Source organism: Arachis hypogaea, chromosome 4 (genome assembly GCF_003086295.3).
Source record: "Arachis hypogaea cultivar Tifrunner chromosome 4, arahy.Tifrunner.gnm2.J5K5, whole genome shotgun sequence".
In the NCBI taxonomy this organism is placed as follows: Eukaryota; Viridiplantae; Streptophyta; class Magnoliopsida; order Fabales; family Fabaceae; genus Arachis; species Arachis hypogaea.
Window position 1 is genome coordinate 122,949,542 of NC_092039.1, and position 20,009 is coordinate 122,969,550.

The 20,009-nt window shown below is 30.8% G+C and overlaps 3 protein-coding genes across 5 annotated transcripts; 1 reads left to right on the top strand and 2 right to left on the bottom strand.

The window, feature by feature from the left end:
- The first annotated feature begins 3,727 nt into the window (after positions 1-3,727).
- LOC112797772 (uncharacterized protein At3g28850) lies at positions 3,728-5,953 on the top strand. Of its 2 annotated transcripts, XM_025840856.3 has the most exons (2): positions 3,730-4,194; positions 4,314-5,953. In XM_025840856.3, exon 2 carries the CDS (start codon positions 4,381-4,383, stop codon positions 5,641-5,643), a length of 1,263 nt encoding a protein of 420 aa, XP_025696641.1. In that variant the 5' UTR covers positions 3,730-4,194; positions 4,314-4,380; the 3' UTR covers positions 5,644-5,953. The 2 variants fall into 2 exon arrangements, with proteins under 2 accessions (XP_025696640.1, XP_025696641.1); XM_025840855.3 differs by having other exon boundaries at positions 3,728-5,953.
- A 2,802-nt stretch (positions 5,954-8,755) lies between these two features.
- LOC112797773 (binding partner of ACD11 1) lies at positions 8,756-12,142 on the bottom strand. 2 transcript variants are annotated; one of them, XM_025840857.3, is made up of 5 exons: positions 11,761-12,142; positions 10,955-11,143; positions 10,042-10,117; positions 9,525-9,641; positions 8,756-9,430 (listed from the first exon to the last, which is right to left on the bottom strand). In XM_025840857.3, the coding sequence occupies exons 2-5, from the start codon at positions 11,068-11,070 to the stop codon at positions 8,975-8,977; spliced, it is 765 nt and encodes a 254-aa protein (XP_025696642.1). In that variant the 5' UTR covers positions 11,071-11,143; positions 11,761-12,142; the 3' UTR covers positions 8,756-8,974. The 2 variants fall into 2 exon arrangements, with proteins under 2 accessions (XP_025696642.1, XP_029153840.1); XM_029298007.2 differs by lacking the exon at positions 11,761-12,142 and having other exon boundaries at positions 10,955-11,351.
- Positions 12,143-18,181: 6,039 nt separating this feature from the next.
- On the bottom strand, positions 18,182-19,459 carry LOC112794467 (transcription factor PRE6-like). The gene is made up of 2 exons (XM_025836476.2): positions 19,190-19,459; positions 18,182-18,674 (listed from the first exon to the last, which is right to left on the bottom strand). The coding sequence occupies exons 1-2, from the start codon at positions 19,316-19,318 to the stop codon at positions 18,519-18,521; spliced, it is 285 nt and encodes a 94-aa protein (XP_025692261.1). The 5' UTR covers positions 19,319-19,459; the 3' UTR covers positions 18,182-18,518.
- Between the last annotated feature and the right edge of the window lie 550 nt (positions 19,460-20,009).

Consider the following 20,009-nt stretch of genomic DNA (forward strand, 5'->3'; position numbering starts at 1 on the left):
AGCCCTTCTACACAAAGAATGAAAAGATCAGATAGGCGAAAAGGGGATCGCCTTGCCTCAATCCCCTGTATGGTTTAAAGTAACCATGAGGATGACCATCCACAGTAATAGAGTATGACATAGTGGTAACACATTTCTTGCTCCAATCAATTCATTTAGAGCAAAAGCCTAACTTCTCCATGACTTCCAAACAAAACACCATTCAATCCAATCGTAAGCCTTGCTTATGTCAAACTTCACTGCCATCTCATGATCACCATGGTTCTTGTTTTTCAAAAAATGCATAAACTCATGAGCTATTAGTATATTATCACTGATCAGGCAAACTTTTAATAAATGCACTCTGGTTAGCACTTATGATTTTATCCAAAATACCTTACATTCCGTAGACAAGAATCTTGGATATAATCTTATAGAGGACCGTACTGAGGCTAATAGAGCGAACTTGGCTCATGTTTTTTGTGCCTTGCACCTTCAGGATTAAGCAAATATGAGTGTGATTGAATGCCCTTAACATTCGACCTCCAGAAAAAAAGCTCTTAATGACACTACATAGATCACCTTTAATAATCTCCCAATAATGTTGATAAAACTTTGCAGTGAATCCATCATCTCCTGGGGCTGAGAAAGGATTAATGGAGAATGTAGCTTTCTTGATCTCTTCCTCCGAAACACTTCTAGTAAGTATTCGATTAGTATCATCATCAATTTTTCTCTCCAAAAATTGCAGTTATGCCGAGGCAGAACATGGGGTTAGAAGAAGTGAACAACTCCTTAAAGTACTCAGTGGCAATTCAGGCAATGCCTCTAGGATCTATGCTGAAATTATTCGAACTGTCTTGTAGTATGAAAATCTTATATTTTTTATTTCTACTTTGAAATTTAGCATGAAAAGAATTTTGTGTTTTGGTCACCCCATTTCAACCATTGAATTCTAGTTTTTTCCTTCCAAAATTTCTCCTCCTATAAGTAAGCTTCAGCTAATTCTTCTTTTAGCTGTAAAATAGTTGATCTTGTGCCTCTGTCCCTTTAATTTTTTCAACTCCAATTGATTTTTCATATTAGAGATTAGCTTTTGCGAATTGCTAGAACCAGACTTCTGTCATTCTACTAAAATATGCCTGCATTTTTTCAGTTTAGAGAATAGCTTAAACATTGGAGAGCCATTAAATTCAGTCCTCCATGTTTCTTTCACCATATTAAGAACTTCCTCATTGTCACACCATCTTTTCTAAAATTGGAATCTTCTTTTTGTCTTGTGCTCCTCCCTGTCCGCCAGTGGCATCAAAGGGCAACGGTCAGAGTCTATATCATCTAAATGTAGGATTGTTGCTTGTGGGTAATTTGCTCTGAAATGATGTGTAGAGAGGCATCTATCGAGTCGTTCCATAATTAGGTTGTCACTGTATTGTTTATTGTACCAAGTGATTTTTCTCCTTTTAAATCCCAAGTCCATCAAATCACCATCACTAATGAAGTTATTAAAAGCCTCTATTGATGAGGCTGACTTCATTCTTCCTCTCTTTTTCTCATGATAGGTGGAGATGACATTAAAGTCGCCTATCACAAGAAAGTAGGGGCTAGCTGTCATTTTGAGCTCAATAATTCTTTGGTATTGATTAAATCGAATGTTATCATTACAATGTAAATGAACAGCAACTACTTTTTATTTCTTTTATTTGGTAGGATCTCATCTGTCCACTCAAAGAAAATAAAGAACTCATCGCTAAAAAAAATTAAGACAACTTCATTATCCTTCCGTGCCAGCACTAACCCACCAGATTGACCCATAGGATCCACACAATATAAGTGCTGAAAACCTACTTTGTTGCATTGAGTTGTAACATTCGTGGTAATATTCTTAGTTTCACATAAAAATATTACCTCAGGAGAATGAGATCTAGAGATTCTGTGTATGTTGTGAACTGTTAGAAAATTTTTCATACCCCGACAGTTCAACATCATCATCTTCATGGGTCATTGGGTGCCCATTGTAGAGTGGCACCCTCTCCCTCTTCTGCTTGCACCTTTTCCTCTGAGCATAATTTCTTTTTATTGAGTGGGATCCTTTCTCTTTGTAAACTCCTCTTAACTCCTAATACTGTGATAGTTTTTCTTACTAGTTGCTTTAAGTTTTGTCTCTTGTTGGTAGATTGTGTAAGCTGCTACCCTTGTTCCCTAAATACAAAGCATGTTGTTGCTTCAATCCCCTTAGAATATTCTTTTTCGTCTCTTTCTTCAGTATTGTTTCTTTCTATTTCTGAACCGGTACTAATTTGTGGAAAATAGTTTGTTGTTTGTGTCTTCTTTTGAACGATAGCATTGTTCATATCTTCTTCTTCCTCACTACTCCCTTCTCTTCCCCAAACTGCATTGATAGATTGGCCAGTCCCTTAATTAAGTTTACTAGAGTTGACTTTTTGACCCTATTCTATGAGCTGTCTTTCTCTTTAGGCAGATTAGTATTAGGATTATCCTTCGTAGCACTCTCTCTTCTTTTCGTCTGGTCGGCTTTCAACCACTGCTCCCACTTTTCTTCTTCCACCTTTCCCTTCAACGAATTTTCAATTTGAAAATTGCAAGCTCTTGTCTCATGTCCAATGAATCTACAATTGTAAAAGGTGTCGATCTGTTCATAGTTTAGTGGAACTTCAAGTTGTTGGTTTTTGGGACCAGCAAGCTTGACATATCTTCTGAGTGGTTTTGTTACATCCAAATTTACCTGGATTTTAGCAATGCTATACTTCTTGCCTCGAACGTAAAAGATATTAACATCTAGCACCTCTCCAAATGAGCCTTCTATCTTTTGTCTTAATTCTTTAGTCTTAAATTGTTCTGGCAAACCCCAAATTTATATTCATATCGGCACGTGGACAATATATATTTCTGCATTATTCTCATTCTCCTTCCATCTTCTAAGATTCAGGATGTAGTTTTTGAATAGTCAAAGAGCACTCCTCTCAATACGAAGCATATCCTTCTCATCTCCAAAAAAGAATTGAAATATATTTCCTCCATGATCTATCACTTTAAAACCCTCCGATTGCCTCCATATAAAATACATAGCAGCCTTCACAATACTGTTTGAGAATGATTTATCTGCCAAAAATCTCTCAACTAAATTTTTTGCACAACTTTCAGTCTTAACCTGCACATCTTTTTTATTAAAACTGATTATTGTGTTTTCTTTCTCAAGTTGATTGCTAGCCGTGAATTCGTGATAGTAGCATTTGCTGCTATGGTGATCAAGTTGACACAATGACGCTAGATTACTCGAATAAATTAATTGATCACAGAAAAATTATAAATAGTAAAATTTTTCTACTAAATTTTAATAGAGTACGTTAAACCTTAAGGACACTTTCGATTTTTTTTATATAATTTACAATATTATTTATTGACCAACACCAAAAATAAAAAATTAACTCTAACCTCAAATACTTCTTTTAAATTATGTACCATGCCCATAGATTTTATAAAAAGTATACATTAAAATTTTGTTAATAATTTAATAAATTTGACTCAACCATTAATATTACGCGAAAATATTCGTGTTTATATGTCAACTTTTTTATATAAAAATTATACTAACTAATTTTAAGCGGATAACGGATAATCAGTTAATCACCTTATCCAAAATAAAATTAAGTCATAAAGAAAACTAAAACTTTTGTAATTTCCCCCTATTTTGGACTGCGTGAATATTTTTCAAGAGAAAATGGAAGTATTTCATCGTATAAATCAATGTAAGTGGCATCCTTAAAATTTAGCAACTCATTCATTCCTGCTGTTCTTGTTGTTCATTTCCTCTCTCTCTCTCTCTCTCTCCAAAATTCAAGAGAGAGAAAGAAAAACTGTGTGGGATCAAAGTGGTGATCTTGATCAATCCCTCAGCCTCGTTTCTTTGACCTTTAAGCAATTCACTTTCCAAATCCTTCCTTTCCCATTTCTCTTTCTGCAGATTTTTCTTCAGTTTCAGACTCCTTTTTCCCATTTTTTTCTGTTCCTCTCTCATTGGAACAAAACAACATTAAAAAAAAAAAAACCAAATTGTGGGTTTGTTTTTTGCACACATGGTGATTGATGAATTGCCTTGTTTTATTTAATTTTTTTCACCCTTTTTCTTTCCACAATCGGCAATCGCCATTCTGTGGATCATTGATCATTGATCATTCCATGGTTCTCAATTTTGCTGTAAGTCTTTAATGGCACACCAAAATTGAAACCTCAAAGTTTGAGTTTTGTTTTAAAAAATTATTCTTTTATGGTCAAAATTTATTATTTTTGTTTTTTGTGATCATGGGTTGTGCTAGTTCCAAGCAAAAGAAACGTTGCCGCCATTGCAATGCTCCATATTCTCCTGTTTCCAGAAGCTACTCAATGCATGTTCATCATCCTCCACAAGCTGAAGGTGATAACTACCATGTTGTGGCACTCAAATCCACCACCCTAGACAGCATGAAGCTCAATCCCCCTGCTCCAAAGCCTTCATCTAAAGAAATGCTTACAAACAGTGAGAGTTTCAGGTTTGATCATGGAACAAGCTTCATCCCAGAGAAAGAGAAGGAGGGGATTAAGAAGAAGGAAGAGTTTTCAATGGAGTTGGTTGAAGCCAAGACTTGGTCCAACATGATTGAGCAAAAGTTGACAAAAGTTGTTCCTAAAACACCAACAAGAACACCACCTGGTGAACCTGAAACAATCAACACATGGGAATTGATGGCAGGGCTTGAAGACACAAGCCCTTACAGGTCACCAAATCACTTCAAGAGCTTCTCTTTTGATATCAAGGGTGATGATGATGATGATGATGATGTTGATGATGATGTCCAAGCAGAACTTAGAACTCCAGTATCAAAAGCCCTTGTTGATGATCCACCAAGGTCATTGTGGATTAGAATGAGTGAAGAAGAAGCAAGACTCAACCCTGCAATCTCAGAGTTTGATCCTGAAGTCATTGCATCTTTTAGAAAATCATTGATGCAGCTATCACCTGAAAGCCCTTTTCACCTTAGGCCATCAACATTGTGTGATGAAGAGAAACAAGTATCCAATAAGAAGAGCAAAGGCAGAGGAGGAGGGGGTGACGATGATCGAGTAGTTTCGAATTCGAAGGATGTTGATCTTGTTGTTCATCCTTCTTCTTGTGGAAAGGAAAAAGTTGTGTTGTACTTCACAAGCCTTCGTGGGGTGAGGAAGACTTATGAGGATTGTTGCCAGGTGAGGATGATCCTCAAAGGGATGCATTTAAGGATGGATGAGAGGGATGTTTCGATGCATTCGGGGTTCAAGGAGGAGCTGAAAGAACTTCTTGGTGATGCATATAGTGGTGGAGGGTTGCCAAAGGTGTTTGTTGGGAGGAACTACATTGGTGGAGCTGAAGAGATTCAGAGATTGCATGAAGATGGGAAGCTTGAGAAGAAATTGGAATGTTGTGAGAGGATTGAAGAGAAAGTTTGTGAGGTATGTGGTGATGTTAGATTTGTTCCTTGTGAAACATGTTCTGGAAGCTGTAAAATCTACTATGAAGGTTATCATGAAGAAGAAGAGCAACGAGATTGTGATTGTGATGATGGTGGATTCCAACGTTGCCCTGATTGCAATGAAAATGGACTAATTCGTTGCCCCAATTGCTGCTATTAGTTTCATATACTTCCAGGTGATACTTACATAAAGACCTTTTCTTTTTTTGAGTTTTTAGTCCTTTATTTTCTCTGTGAGATTTTGTTGTATAGTGAACTTTTTTTAGCATGCTTGATACTATTAGTGAAGATCATGGAATTGTGCAATAGAAAGAGTGAAATATTGTGTTCTAATTTGTCTCTTTTTGCACAACCACTGCAGCTTGTTGCATAGTGTACACTTTTTTAATTTTCCATTCCACACATAAAAAAAAATCCAATAAAAATAAAAATACAAAGAAAGAAAGAATTCTGGGTTGTATTGTATGAAATTTCCTTTTCATGTAAAGTGAATTACTAATTTAGTTAGTATATGTGCATTCTTTTACTTCAAGATGAATTCTCCTTTTTACAATTTCAAAGATGTAATGTTGAGTTACCACATCAATACATTAGAGGTCTTGAATGAGGAATGATTTCTGGACTTATGAGCTCAATTCAATTACCATGATTTTCCTTGTGCTACCAAATTTATCATTCACAGTATCATTTGTAGGTAGCACATTTTTTGCAGCCTCCTATATTGGATCACAGTTTCTGACTTTCTTGGTTATAGAAGAATTAATCATATAAAATTTTGTTAGGTCCCAATTTATCTGCAGATGGTAAGTGACTAAGTGTGTGCTTTTTGCTATATATTGATTCTCTGCTTTCACCAACTCATATTTTCTTGGATTTTATATATATATACTCATGTTAAGTGGTGGCATAAAATAGCATACTAGTTGGTCAAATCGGGCCAAAGAAGTTTGTAGTTGAGTCAAATCATGTGATGTGAATGTATATCCACTATCCTTCTTAAAAAATAACAATTACTATAATAACTGATAATAGACTATTTCTGCACTAACAACTTTCAAAAGCATACAATAAAATATTTTTGAAGTTAAAAGATGTTTCATAAGATTAGTTAGTTCTTTATGATTCTGATTTTAAGGTTAGTCTGTCTATGTTGTATTGTTTATGATTCTTCTACATCAAGTTTAAAATAAGTTGAACTTTTAGTCCGTTGCTTTGGAAATAAGTAACAAAACGACACAGCATAGGCCACATGGTCCTAAACTCCCAAAGACAAGAAGAATCTCCAAATTTGACTTCAGGTATCAACCACAGTTCATAGCTACTATATATACTATATACTACAGAAAAGGCGCTTAAAATTTGAAAAGAGGGTTCTCTAGACTAGTTTCCATTCATCATCACAAGATTTGTTACCATATTAATCAAAATGAAAGAAGAAATTGTATTTTAGTTTAGGTATATCAAAAGGTTAGACGAATTCGATATTAGATAATGTACAAAACTATGACTAATCAATTTGGATTGGTTGAATGATCAATTTATTTCTCTGATTAAGTAAGTGTTGGGAGTTAGAATCCCGTCTTGTGTATTCAGAAATCTATTGGCCAACGATAAACTCTTGAGTGGAGTTCAGATCTGCTGCGAATTAATTATTGACTTGTCGAGTTAGAAGATATCGTGAGAAACCTAAAAAAATAATGTACAAGACTAAGACATATACACGACTGAGTAAGTATATAAACAAACTTTACATCGATAAGAATTTAAATTCATATTCTTATATGATAAATTTCTAACAAATTGATGTGAATGTGATCATGGAATTTAGAATTGAAACTCCATGTTGTGCCATCCAAAAGATAAATCACCACTAAGGAACACCTGAATGATACAAATGATTTGTGCCAAATGGGTAACCTTTATTTCCCCTTATACCTACTAATTATGTCTTCTTTTAATCATATACATGTGTTCATATACTGGCAAGTGAAAAAATTCCATTGTTTACATGTCTCCTTTGCTGTCCAATCAAATCACAATCCATTTAGGTGGCTAAGGGTAGATGATAGTTACAGTGCAGTTAATGGTTGAAGGTGGCAATTGCTTATTTATGTGGATGATATAATAGTGTTAGATGTAGAATACACAAGGTTGGTACATTTTTCTTTTATATACGTTCACAAATTCACCTAACATTGTCAATTTGTTATTTGTCAGTGACCCCAATTGATATGGACAGTTTTGACATTAAAAGGAAGAGTGCATCACAACTTTGAAGACTTTGTATGAAAAAACAATATATTAAATAATTTAGTAGCTTTTCTTTCAAATAAGACTTTTTGCTTTTTTGGTATGCTACTTTATTTGGAGAAAATGGTTATTGAAACTTTTGTACTTAAAGCACCATGATGCAATGCAAATGATAATTTCTCAACTTTCACCCTTACAAATTAGCTTGAACAAGATTTAGTTGTTTGATGATGATGATGATGATGAAAAGTGTAGAGTTGTTATATCTAATGACTTGTCACTTTCATGTAATTTTGAAAATTTCACTAAATTAATATAATTCCTTAAGTAGTAGTGTCCTCTAGGACAAAGAATCCAACCACTACATATACATGGGCAAGGATGCATGTTGATGTTATCAAGGTAAAACTTAGCACAAATATGGTTTTGTTAATCTGTTGGAATGAATCAAGGGAAAAGGAACAATCAATTAATTGAGATGGATGCAACTAAGCTTTTTATTTATTTAATTATTGCAAAAAGCAAGGTTGGAAAGGGCAAAGTAGTGGTTGGGATGTAAAGAGCATGATGAATATCTAGTTTTATTCAATGAGATAATGTTGGCTAAGATGACCATAAAAGTATAAGAGTGTGGTTGGCAAGGAATCAACCTGTTGCAGCATAAAAATATTAGAAATTAGTTCACATGTTATTATGTAAGATTGTTGAATGCTAATGATTTGAAAAGTAACAACCGGTTGTGTTATGCATCATGAAAAAGATGGTTGATGTCTTGATTCAACAAATCTACTTGAATCTAAAATTAATCATCTTTTATGTAGCAAGCTAGGGAATATTATACTGTTTGTTAAAAATTTAATATTTATCACCCTATATATAAAGTTACAATCTGCTTGTGTATTCAACTTTCTTACCATATTCAACTTCTCGTTATGATTCATAACATGGTATCAGAGTGTTTTTTTACCTGCATTGAATATTTTCTCTGCATCACCTTTCATGTCTCTTAATATGCTCCAAAATTCAGACATGAACATTAGTTTAACATTATGCAACACTTACAAGGAACAATGTATGTAACACAAACTCTACATTTTTCTCTGATTTCTAAAAATGATACACAAACAAGTTCAATCCTCATACTCTATAGCTTAGATCAATAACACAAGCATTTCTATTGGTTTATTTTGAGTACATACAACAGTTGAACATATATGAGATCAATTTACATCTTTGGAGTTTCACTTCCCATGCTGCCCGAGATCAGCGGCAGCTTTCGAGGCACGGCTCAACATGTCTGAAACCCAGAGAGCCCCTTTTGCAAAGTATTTGCTGTTGACAATGGCATTACTGGTCGCCACAGCGGCTTTCCCTGTAACTGTTGCCACTACTATAGCTGTTGTTCCGGTCACAGTTGCAGCTGATTTAGTGATGTCTGTAACATGGTACTTCTCATCGACGGATCTAAAGGTTTCGGAACCAGAATTGATTATGTCAGTTAACCCAATTTTACTGCTGAGTTCGGCAACCTTGGTCGCCGCAGTAGATGATACACTGTAAGATTCATCAAATGATTTTGCCATGACAAATGCATCTTTTCCCAAGACATATCCCTTAGCTACCATTGTTTTTACGACCTCCTGCGCCATAACTAGTGCTTCTCCAGGGGAAGAAACAAACTTATCCATATGCATGTCCTGTTGAAGAAAACAGTGTTAATTAATGGTTGAATATCAACTTGGTCAAACTAAACACAAAGACATTATTCCTAAGGAAGAATTTCAAGCATACTTCTGAGGTTGTAACGTTGTATTCAGGCTTTGATTCATGGCTGTTCCAATTATGGCAGTCATCGATGTAATCTGCACCACGCGAAATGCATATGCATTGGTCCAAAATCATGGATCCCTGAAATTGCATTGCACCAAAATATGCAGGCTAGCAAACATCATTCAAGAATACCAAAGGATTTGGATTGTAAAGTGAGAGAGTGATGCATCAACCACCTTTAGATTAATAACTTTCATTACATGTTAATCCAAATTAATATTAACAAGGGTTATTAATATTTACATGCTGAACTAAAAGTCAATTATTAGCTTGATCAGACAGAACTTGAAAGTGATTTGAAGAGGTTTCATATTCATCTTGCACTTCAATGGTAAACAAATCAGCATCAACTAAAAATGATATTTATGTAGCGCGCATTAGTAGAAATTCAAGAGAAAGAAATCTATGGTATATTACGCCAAATTCGATCCGTGATATTCACAAAGTGATCAAAGAAGCAACAGGGTAAACAACTTACATTCAGCAACAATGCAGTTTCCAAGGCATAAGCATCTCTAAAAGTCACATATGCAGTGGATGAACATTCATCGGATCTGTATCTTGACAATGACAAGAAGAAGTTCTTCCTATTATTATTTCCATGATATCATTTGAATCTTGCAACTTACAAGTATACATTCTTTATATTCAACAGAACTGTGGAGTGAAGTGAACAAACCCATATCAACATCTTTAAAATAGTCTATTTCAGCATGCTGATTTTTATTTATCTTATTATTCAGAAAAGAATAAACATTATGGCAATGTAAATTAGAAAGAGAAATCTATGACTTCCTTAATTGTAACAGCAGCAATTAGTAATGAAAAACCTTTGAATAGACATATTGCGCAATAGCTCAATACATTGCAAAAGTATATATAGCAAAGGAAGCTCAAAACAACAGCAAATTTGAGATAATCTGGAATCTATCAAATATAAAGTAATGGACATAAACACATCCTCCAATATAGAAACACTAATGTCTCTCTCAAATTGAGGGATAATATTCTACCAGTATTAACATTTGCGACTTACTCGCATTGTCTTGTAGACAAATATCACAAGTTCGTATAATCGTCCATCACACCAGAAATACTTGTATGATCTTAAAACATATTCAAAATACGTATTCCAAGAATACCGATAGCTACTCATTTCATTTATATTGTTTAAAAATTATATTAATATCAAGACTTGGTAGAAACTCAATATGCAACCTACATAAAGAAAAATGCAGAAAGTTGTGACTTCCCAACATTTTTTATAGAACCATGAATACCAAACTATACAATCTAATCGAAGTCAACACTTGATCACAAAAACTAGCAAAAATGATTCAATTTCAGTATAATATACTTTTATCAGTGAATAAAAGGTTGAGAAACATTGCCTGATGATTTCGACATTCTCAATTATGCCACAATATGTGAAGAAATTGTGCACATCCTTTTCTGTAGCGCTTGGGGATAAGCTTGTAACTTCAGCAGTGTAACCACCAGGATACATAGTTGCGAAGTGAATAAAAAATTTCTCAATTTGGAAGGAAAACAAAAATGAACCTTGATTCAATTCAACAAACCTGCAGAAAGCAATGTAGGTCAAAACCTTAACAAGTGATTAGAACAAAATAGAGAGTGAATAACCCTGCAAGGAAATTTATTAATGTCACTTGAGAAACTCATTACTCATGAGCTTAGTTCAAGAATGAACAAAGTAACAAACAATGAAGATAAGCACAAGAGTTAAAAACATTATCTATCTAGCTATCTTACTAGATGCTGAATTCCAAAAACATGTAGTGGTCCCAAACACATATGAGCCTCAATTTCAGCACACAAAACAATGCTCAAATCACAAAGTTTTTAACTTTTTAATTACTAATTTGATTATTTGCTATTTAATCACAAATCAGGTCCTGACATGAAAAGGGAACATAACATCAATGTCCAAACTCACAAACACCACCAACAACCAATGCAAACTGTTCCAAATCCCAAAATCCCCAATTGGGTTTGATCATCAAGGATCAAAAGAATCCACAATTAACAAGCTTTTAAAAAAATTCCCAGATTGATTTGATCATGAAGAAGTGAGGCACTGAACAGAACAAGGACATGTAACCAAACAAGGCCTTAAAAATTGGAAGAAGAAAAAAATACCATTATGGAAAATCAAAGGTAGTGAAAGTAAAAGTACCCTGAAAGAGTGAAGCAAGATTGAAATTGGTGAAACAGGTACTGTTAACTGAAGCAGAATTGTGTTACTTGCAGAGATGAATGAAAGAGAGCGGCGAACCAATCCAAAGTAGGATCATGTTTTGTTGGTCATATTTGGAGACATTATTATTATTTTGACAAAAAGAAAAGGTAGTGAGAGTGGAAGTGGATTACACGCGCGTAAAGTTGAATATTTGAATGACGGTGTTGATTATTGTTTGAATGCATGAGTCCCGTTTTTTCATCATTTGATTGGTGGGGAATAGTATGTGGTAGTTGGCGTCTTAATGAAAGCAAAATACGGCTCTAATACTATAACAACAAGAAACTTCTTATTGCATCCTTACGGTTATCATCACCTCGGGAGTTAAAATTTCAGATCAGTCTGTTTATTATAAATGAGCGAATTTTATCGTTTAAATTAAGTCTGTTTAAATTTTTAAGTTACATAAGTTGGAGTCCGATTAATCCAAAAAAAATGACGAGTTAAATGGGTGATCTATTTTTGTTTTATTATTTTTTTAAAAAAATAATATTTTTAGTTAATATTTCTCTCAATCTGACTCATCAATTAAAAAATATTATTTATTTAAAATTTTTGATTTAAAAGTAATTTGTTTGATCAAAATATATTTTTAAAAATAAAATAAAAGAATAAATAAATTGGTCCGTTTAACCAATCAAACTGACCATAAATAGTCCGAACTGAAAATTTACTGTACGTGAATGAAGCGGACTTAAATAGTTCAGTCTATTTAACCCATGGATTTAACGGACCAAGTCTAAATGGACTAGTCTATCTCGTTTGACAGTTATTTTTTCACGTCCCAAAATTTAAGGATTTTTTGTTGTCTAATGAATAGTTATATAAATAAAATGAGATTCGAATTTTCAATACTTATTTAAATAAATTAATTATTATATCAACCTAAATTGATTTACAAAATTACTAACTATTTTTGTGGATGTTAGTCACTGTATAGTTTGTCCGTCAGCAAATATCTACAAATTTTTTGTCCAGATAAATTATACATCCACAATGAAAAATCTAGGTATAACTAACCTAAAGATTGAGTAAAACTAAATGAAGGTCCAAATTGACTAATGTTAAAGAATCAATGGATTAGTTGTGTTTTTTTTTTCTTGGACATATGGATTAGTTGTGGTTAAGTGCAAAATGTGATTTGAATCCAGAGCTAGTTAGTACTCTTCGAAATATCTAAATTTCTCAATTTTTTTATGTATAAGAGAAAGAGAAAAATCTTTATGTATAAATAAGAATTTTAATTTTAATGCATTGTAAACGTACATTTAATCGCATATATAACATTACGTTTGCAAAAAGAATTACATTTTATATTAATAATATAAATAATTATCTAAAAAAATAAACATGATTGGAGGATTGTATAAAACGTTTTTAGACTGTCAATTTATTAAAATTAAAGTTCCTAAATAATGCTTTTTTTAGTATGCATGTATGTTGAACTAATTGGACCTAGTAAAAAATGCCCTTAATTACTTCTTTAAGTTGTTTAATCATTTGGCCTTATATATATCTTATTCGCCAGGTACAAATTAAATGAATAATCATGGTTGGACCACATTAATGAAACACCGGTGCATGCAAGTAATTTACCTAATAAGTGAGGCACTTTGTTGAGAAATTGAAAGACATAGGTTTTCCAATTGAGTCCCTATTTGATTGAGGTTCCTTTCCTTGCATGTTAGTGCATCTCTTTCGGATAATAGCTTCACATGCATGCATGGGGACGGCATGCAATATAGTCAAACACTCTCACACAAAAACATACCCTTTTTTATCCCAACCAAAATTGTACTATATCATGAACTCAATATGCAGTTGTGAAATAATTATTAGAACACAATATGGAAAAAGTTTATAAAAGTTAAAATTTGTGCATGCCACGTGATTCTAATATTATATATATTTTAGACATGTGATATTTCGATTTCTCAACTCATTTTTTATTTTCTCCTTTTTTTTACAAAAAAATAAGATTTTTGTTCTTCATATTTTCATGGTTTTTTAACTTTTAATGTTATTCTTTTTTATAATGTCAATTTTACCAACAGAAATTGCTAATAATAAAATCTCACATTTGTTATTTTCATATATATTATAAATAAAAAAGTAAATTAAATATATATAACTATAGCATTTAGTAAGAGGTAGTAATATTAATTTAATGGAAGTTATTTAACTTAATTTATTCAATGTTTATAAACAATGTCAAATAATAACCACATTGATGGATTGAACAAAAGTAGATATATTATATTAAAGAACATTTGAATGATCAGATTAGTTTAAATTATAATTATTAGTAGATCTAAAATTATTTTTGAATAATTTTATATTATGTATGTTGTCTAATAAATATATTCTAATTGGTACATTAGTCAATAATTGATAATTCATGTCATTAAAGGTTTAGGAGTATATTTGAAATATAGATTAAGAATATAAATTATAGAAATATATTAGGGTTCTATTGAATAAATAAAAATTAGTTTTTTTATGTTAGTTAAAAATAAAAAAACTAGGGTTTGTGATTTTTTCTTTCTAACTAAAATCCAAAAATTAGTGGCTTAATGTACTGTTGTCTTTTTTTTAGATGTTACTTATCATCTTGGTCTACGAATAAATGAAGAGCTAGTTGGTAATTACAGCTGCAATTTTCAGATTTATTATGATCATGACACATGATAATTAGTTATTTAGTCAATTCAAACGATATTTTCTAAATATTTTAGAGTGCTAAATCAAATGATTTGTACTCTCAATTCTTAAGAAAAATTGAAAAAAAAAATTAATACCCATCAGTAATACAAAGAAAAGATATAAAATGCTAAGACGACAAATCTGTTTTAATCAAAATTTTAGCTAACACAGCAATGGCTCTCTAACTACATTGTCTTATATTGTGAAGTTGCATATTTTTTAAAGCATCAAATCCTTAATTTTTATATATATAACTAAGGTGAACAAATTGGCAAAATATTAATTTATTTATTGACAGTGAGTGTGACATTGTTAATCATGGATTTGAGCAGAATTAAAGAGTCATCAATCATGAGTTATCGTTTTCGAAGCTGAGAGATCGTAGATGCTTTGGATCCAATCAGATCCGTCATAAAATGTTTAGTCATTTTCTTCTATTTGCAGTGCTTTGTTTTCAAATCAGAATCAGAAACCATGACAATTAAATAAAAGTGTCAGTATTGTGGCTACCTAATCATTCAACATATATAATATATCCGTACATGTTTCTGCTTTCCTTCAAATTTGGGACGCAATATCATACTATCAACTTGCCACTAACTTAGAAATGTTGTTCTTAAATAATGCTTTGAATCGACACACCTAATTAGAATTTTTATAACCAACTTGAATTATTCGAGTAGTATGCTCATTCGTTCGTTTAAGAAAATATCGGGGATTCGAATCTCACTTTATGCATGTAACAACTCATTGACTAGCAACATCCATTTAAATGGAGTTCAAATCCAAAACAGATTAGTCATTGGTCTGTCGAATTAAAAAATACCATGAACAACTAAAAAAAATTAAATTTCTTATTTTGATTTAATTAATTAGTTTGACCAATTTATTGTTTGCTACTTTGCTCGATTAACTTTAATTTGTAGGTTACCTTTCTTTTCAGCCCTAGTGAGCTTTTTGTTTTCAAAATTACATATTTTTATCAATAACTTTAACAAAATATGAGAAACATTAATGTAAAAAATATAATAAATATAGGGTAAAATAAAACTAATATAAAAATATTATTTTTATATTAAAATTAGCTGCTAAAATTAGCTATTAATGTATTTGTATATAAATATATGTATGATATAATTCATTTTAAATATGTATCTGTATTATTATAATATGTATTTAATATTGATGACTGCTTTTGATAGCTAATTTTAGTGTATACATAATATAGTCGAAATAAAAGAGAACTTCTTACTCAGTACAAATATAAAGATTGAGTTATTAGTCAACTTAACACTCAAAATTAGTTTATGAGATGAAAGATTTTCAATCTCTTATTTTGATATTTTTTTTTAGTTTAAAATATAAAATAATAATTAGTAAACGTTTTTTACTAAATAAAAAGGTTGCATTCTTTGTTAGTTAAAAAAATTTTAACTTTCCCTTGAAAAGAAAAAATTGTAAGTCGCAAAATATTTTACAATTATTTGGAACATATAAAAACTAGAAATGAAAGAGATAGAGGTAGTTTTTAAGGGGTAGAAATTGAATTGGCTCATTGAAAAGTTCAATCGCAATGGGAGAGGACACCATAAAAAATGTTTGGCTTATCATTAATTCACTCCTAATTAATAGTAATATTAGAATGCATACTATAAATTACGATAAGCATGTACTTTCCACAGAAACATAATATCTACATACACCAAGTTATTATTCTATTTCCCTCCTAAGATTTTACTATATCACACTTTTTGCTCAACATTTTGTTGAAAAAAATTACAGACAACCAACTTTTAATTAGTTAATATTATTTAATTTTAGGGTTTAAAATTTATAATTTAGAATGTAAAATTAAGAGTTTATGATTTAGGATCTAGGATTTAAGATAAACAAAATAATTTTAAAAAAAATTATTAATGTTAGAAAGAAAAATTGGTTCTTAACATTATTCTTATTTGAATATCCATTAACTACATCTATATTATAGATACAGTATATATTAAAGCCAAATCAATGACTAGTTAAGAAGAAAATATTTTCACAATCCACGATATATGTATACTACATATTGATCAACTTAGACCAAATGACCAACTCTCATTCTATTCTGTGATAATGTAACATTATTTATATCAATACATAAAATTTATATCGTTGGTTAATTGAGTGGTTGTCTTATTTCCTAAGATTTTCTTATGATGATATGAATTAATAACAAGTAGTATTGCTTAAATTCTGTATCAGAATTAGTTTGTTGTAATTTTTATTTCCATAATTTTATTTGAATTTTTTGTTGCTTTAGAATATGATTTCAAACATTGTTGTATTTTGCTTTTCTTTCTATACAATCATATTAAACATCTTTTTATTATAAAAAATAAAAAAATAAAATAAAAGATTTGCTCCAATATAATCAAGACTCAGATGATATAACTTCATTTTGCAATACAGAAATTATTCATAAAAGAATATTAAGGTCAAGTAGTAGTCAAATTTCATTCAAAAATCAGAAACTAATTTTAATTAATTAAGTGATTAATTTATTAATCTATTTAAATAATATCAAAGATTTAATAATTAGTCATTGACATGTTAAAGTGTAAAATACCGTAAAAAATTTAAAAATGCTCTAAATTCAAATTCAAAGATTACATTTCTATCATTGTGCCCCTACTTCTTTAATCTAACTCTATCCAAACAAAAAATGAAAAATAATGTTAAGTGTACATTAAAATCAATTAACAAAGTCGTCCACCAGTACAAAATACATGTTGAAATACAAATACACATTACAAATAAATTAAATCATAGATATATTTATATATAAATATATTGATAGTTAATTTTAATGGCTTATTTTAGTGCACGAATATTATTTTTGAAAATTGAAAAGGAAACTTATGAGTATGTAGATGAATCGTCTGTGAAGAAAAAGAAAAAGGGCAAAAGAAGCGACATCACGCTTCCTTGAATAACCGCAACATTCCAATCTCTCATTCACTTAATTTTTCTGTGTGAAATTGTCTCATGTAGTTGTCACTTTGTGTTACTAAAAGTCTAAAAGGGTGGATCTCTATCTCTCTCATATTATTTAACAAACCGTCCAACACTTCATCAAATCACACTCACGTCAACACACTCAGTGTGGGAACTTGAACCCAACTTTACCGACACACACACTATTTTTTTTATATTCTAACATCTTTACATACATATCCATACACATTCAACTTTTCGTTACTTGTATACTCTTGAGCAAATCATATTAAATTAGCATTAGCATCATACCATTTATTTTAGATCAATCTAGTATTGTTGTTCATCATATATATAATCTCTCTTAATTTGATAAAAATAAGCAAACATTAAATTAAATTCAACTAGGGAGCCAAATTTTTTTTATTTTAAATTATAAATTCTAAATCTTTTAAAAAATAAAAATTAAGAACATAATTTTACAATAAAAAATTAATGGTGATATTTTAGAACCGTTAGATGATTTGACTAATTTAACTAAATTTTCATATAACGACTCTCAAATATCAACTTCACATAAAGTCGACTTCACCTGAGTTTTCACCAAAATTAATTTTCTAAATCTATTTAAACTTAATAAAATATATGAGGAGGATGAAGAAATATTGTTGACCAAAGTCATATATATAAATATATATATCATGTGTCTTACAATTCTGACATGAAACATCTAGATAGGTGAAGTCATGGAAGTACAAATCAGAACTATAAGATAGAAACCTTAAATAAAATTGAACAACCGCTACCAATAAAAGAGGCATGATGATGATATAGCTTTCTTTAGTACAAAGTACTTAATGTTCATTCAAGAACGACCCTATTTAACAAAGTGCCCTACCTGCCATATGGAAGGTACATACTTCACTCTCTACCAAATAATTTCAAGTACACCACTCACTCTTGCATTATACATATATATCTCCTTGAATAAGCAGAAAATTATTATTATTAATTAATTAGTTGCTAAGTAGGCTCCTAATGATGGCAGCTTCAGCACTATCAGCATCAATTGTGGATAACAACTGACCCAAACGCTCGCTTAAATCATCAACCTCTCTGTGTAAGTTTTTTATGTAATTGCAAGTCTCTTGCAGCACCTTAGAAGCCGATACCTGAAGTAATGTTCCATATATAAAAAAGAAATTGAATATATAATTACTCAATCAGTCACTATATTTATTATACGTAACATGGTTTTCTATGTTTAGAATTGAATTTATTATAGCGGTCAATGCAAAGGGTTTGAATTGAAGTGTATGGAAGAGATCGATGTGCATAGAATTTGGAATTGTTTGGAGCTTAGTCCATAATATACGGGTCAGTATCTGACTATCCCTTATTATAATACATGTGCTGCACGAACTATACATCATGCCACTATTTTACAAATTCACTTTATTTTAATCTTTTATTGCTTTCATTTTTTTATTCTTTTAGTTTCAACTTTCAGGCATCTTCACCATTAATGTATATATCTATGCTTAGCTTAATAGTAAGTGTGATATTTACTTCAAAATGTTGAACTAATAATAAGAATATTATTAATTTTGAAATTATTTATTTTAACAATTTAAATTAATAAAAAATATATGTATATATGAATAGTTATATTTTTAACAGAATGTACCTTGTCGGAGCGCCTGTTACGAATCTCTGGAACAAGTTGGCGCAACTTGGAAACAAGCTGGATGATTTGATCGTCGGAGATCCTTGAAGAGTGAGATCGCTGCCTTGATGATCTGCTTCCGCTAGACATGTTTGATTTTGGTGTGTATATAAATGAAAGCTCTACTTAGCTATGTACTTCACTACTTTGCTTAATTGAAGTTCTAATAGCTCAGCTTAGCTTATATTAGTTTCAACAGTTTTGAAAGAAGAAGTAAGATAGCTATGTAAGTATGAAAGAATAGAAGAGAAAATGATAAGTGGAATATATATAGAGAGGGAAGGAACACATCAAGAGAGAGAGAGAGAGTAAACGAGATGAGAAATGTTTACTTTTCTTATTAGAGTAATATAAAAGAATAATATAATCATTTATTTTTATTTATAAATAATTAAAAGTTATATAAAGAAACTACTAATTATATGTTTATTTTTAAAATATATAACTAGATAGAAACCATTTTCAAGAACTAGTGATAATTTTTTGAGATTTTTCGTTTGTTTGCTGTTTTCTTTATGCCCGCTTTAGTAATTATAATTTTCTTCTTTTGAAAACAAGTATTTATAAATTATTAAAATCGGATGATAATTTGGTAATTGGACAAAATCTATGATAATTTTTATTAGAATAATAAATATAAAAAAATATTTTTTTAAAAGATTTATAGTTAAAATTTAATATTTAAGATTTAAAATTTAAAATTTAAAATTTATAATAAAAAATAATTTTAAAAAATTAATTAATATTAACTAAAAAAATTAGCTCTAAAGTTGAACTGTTT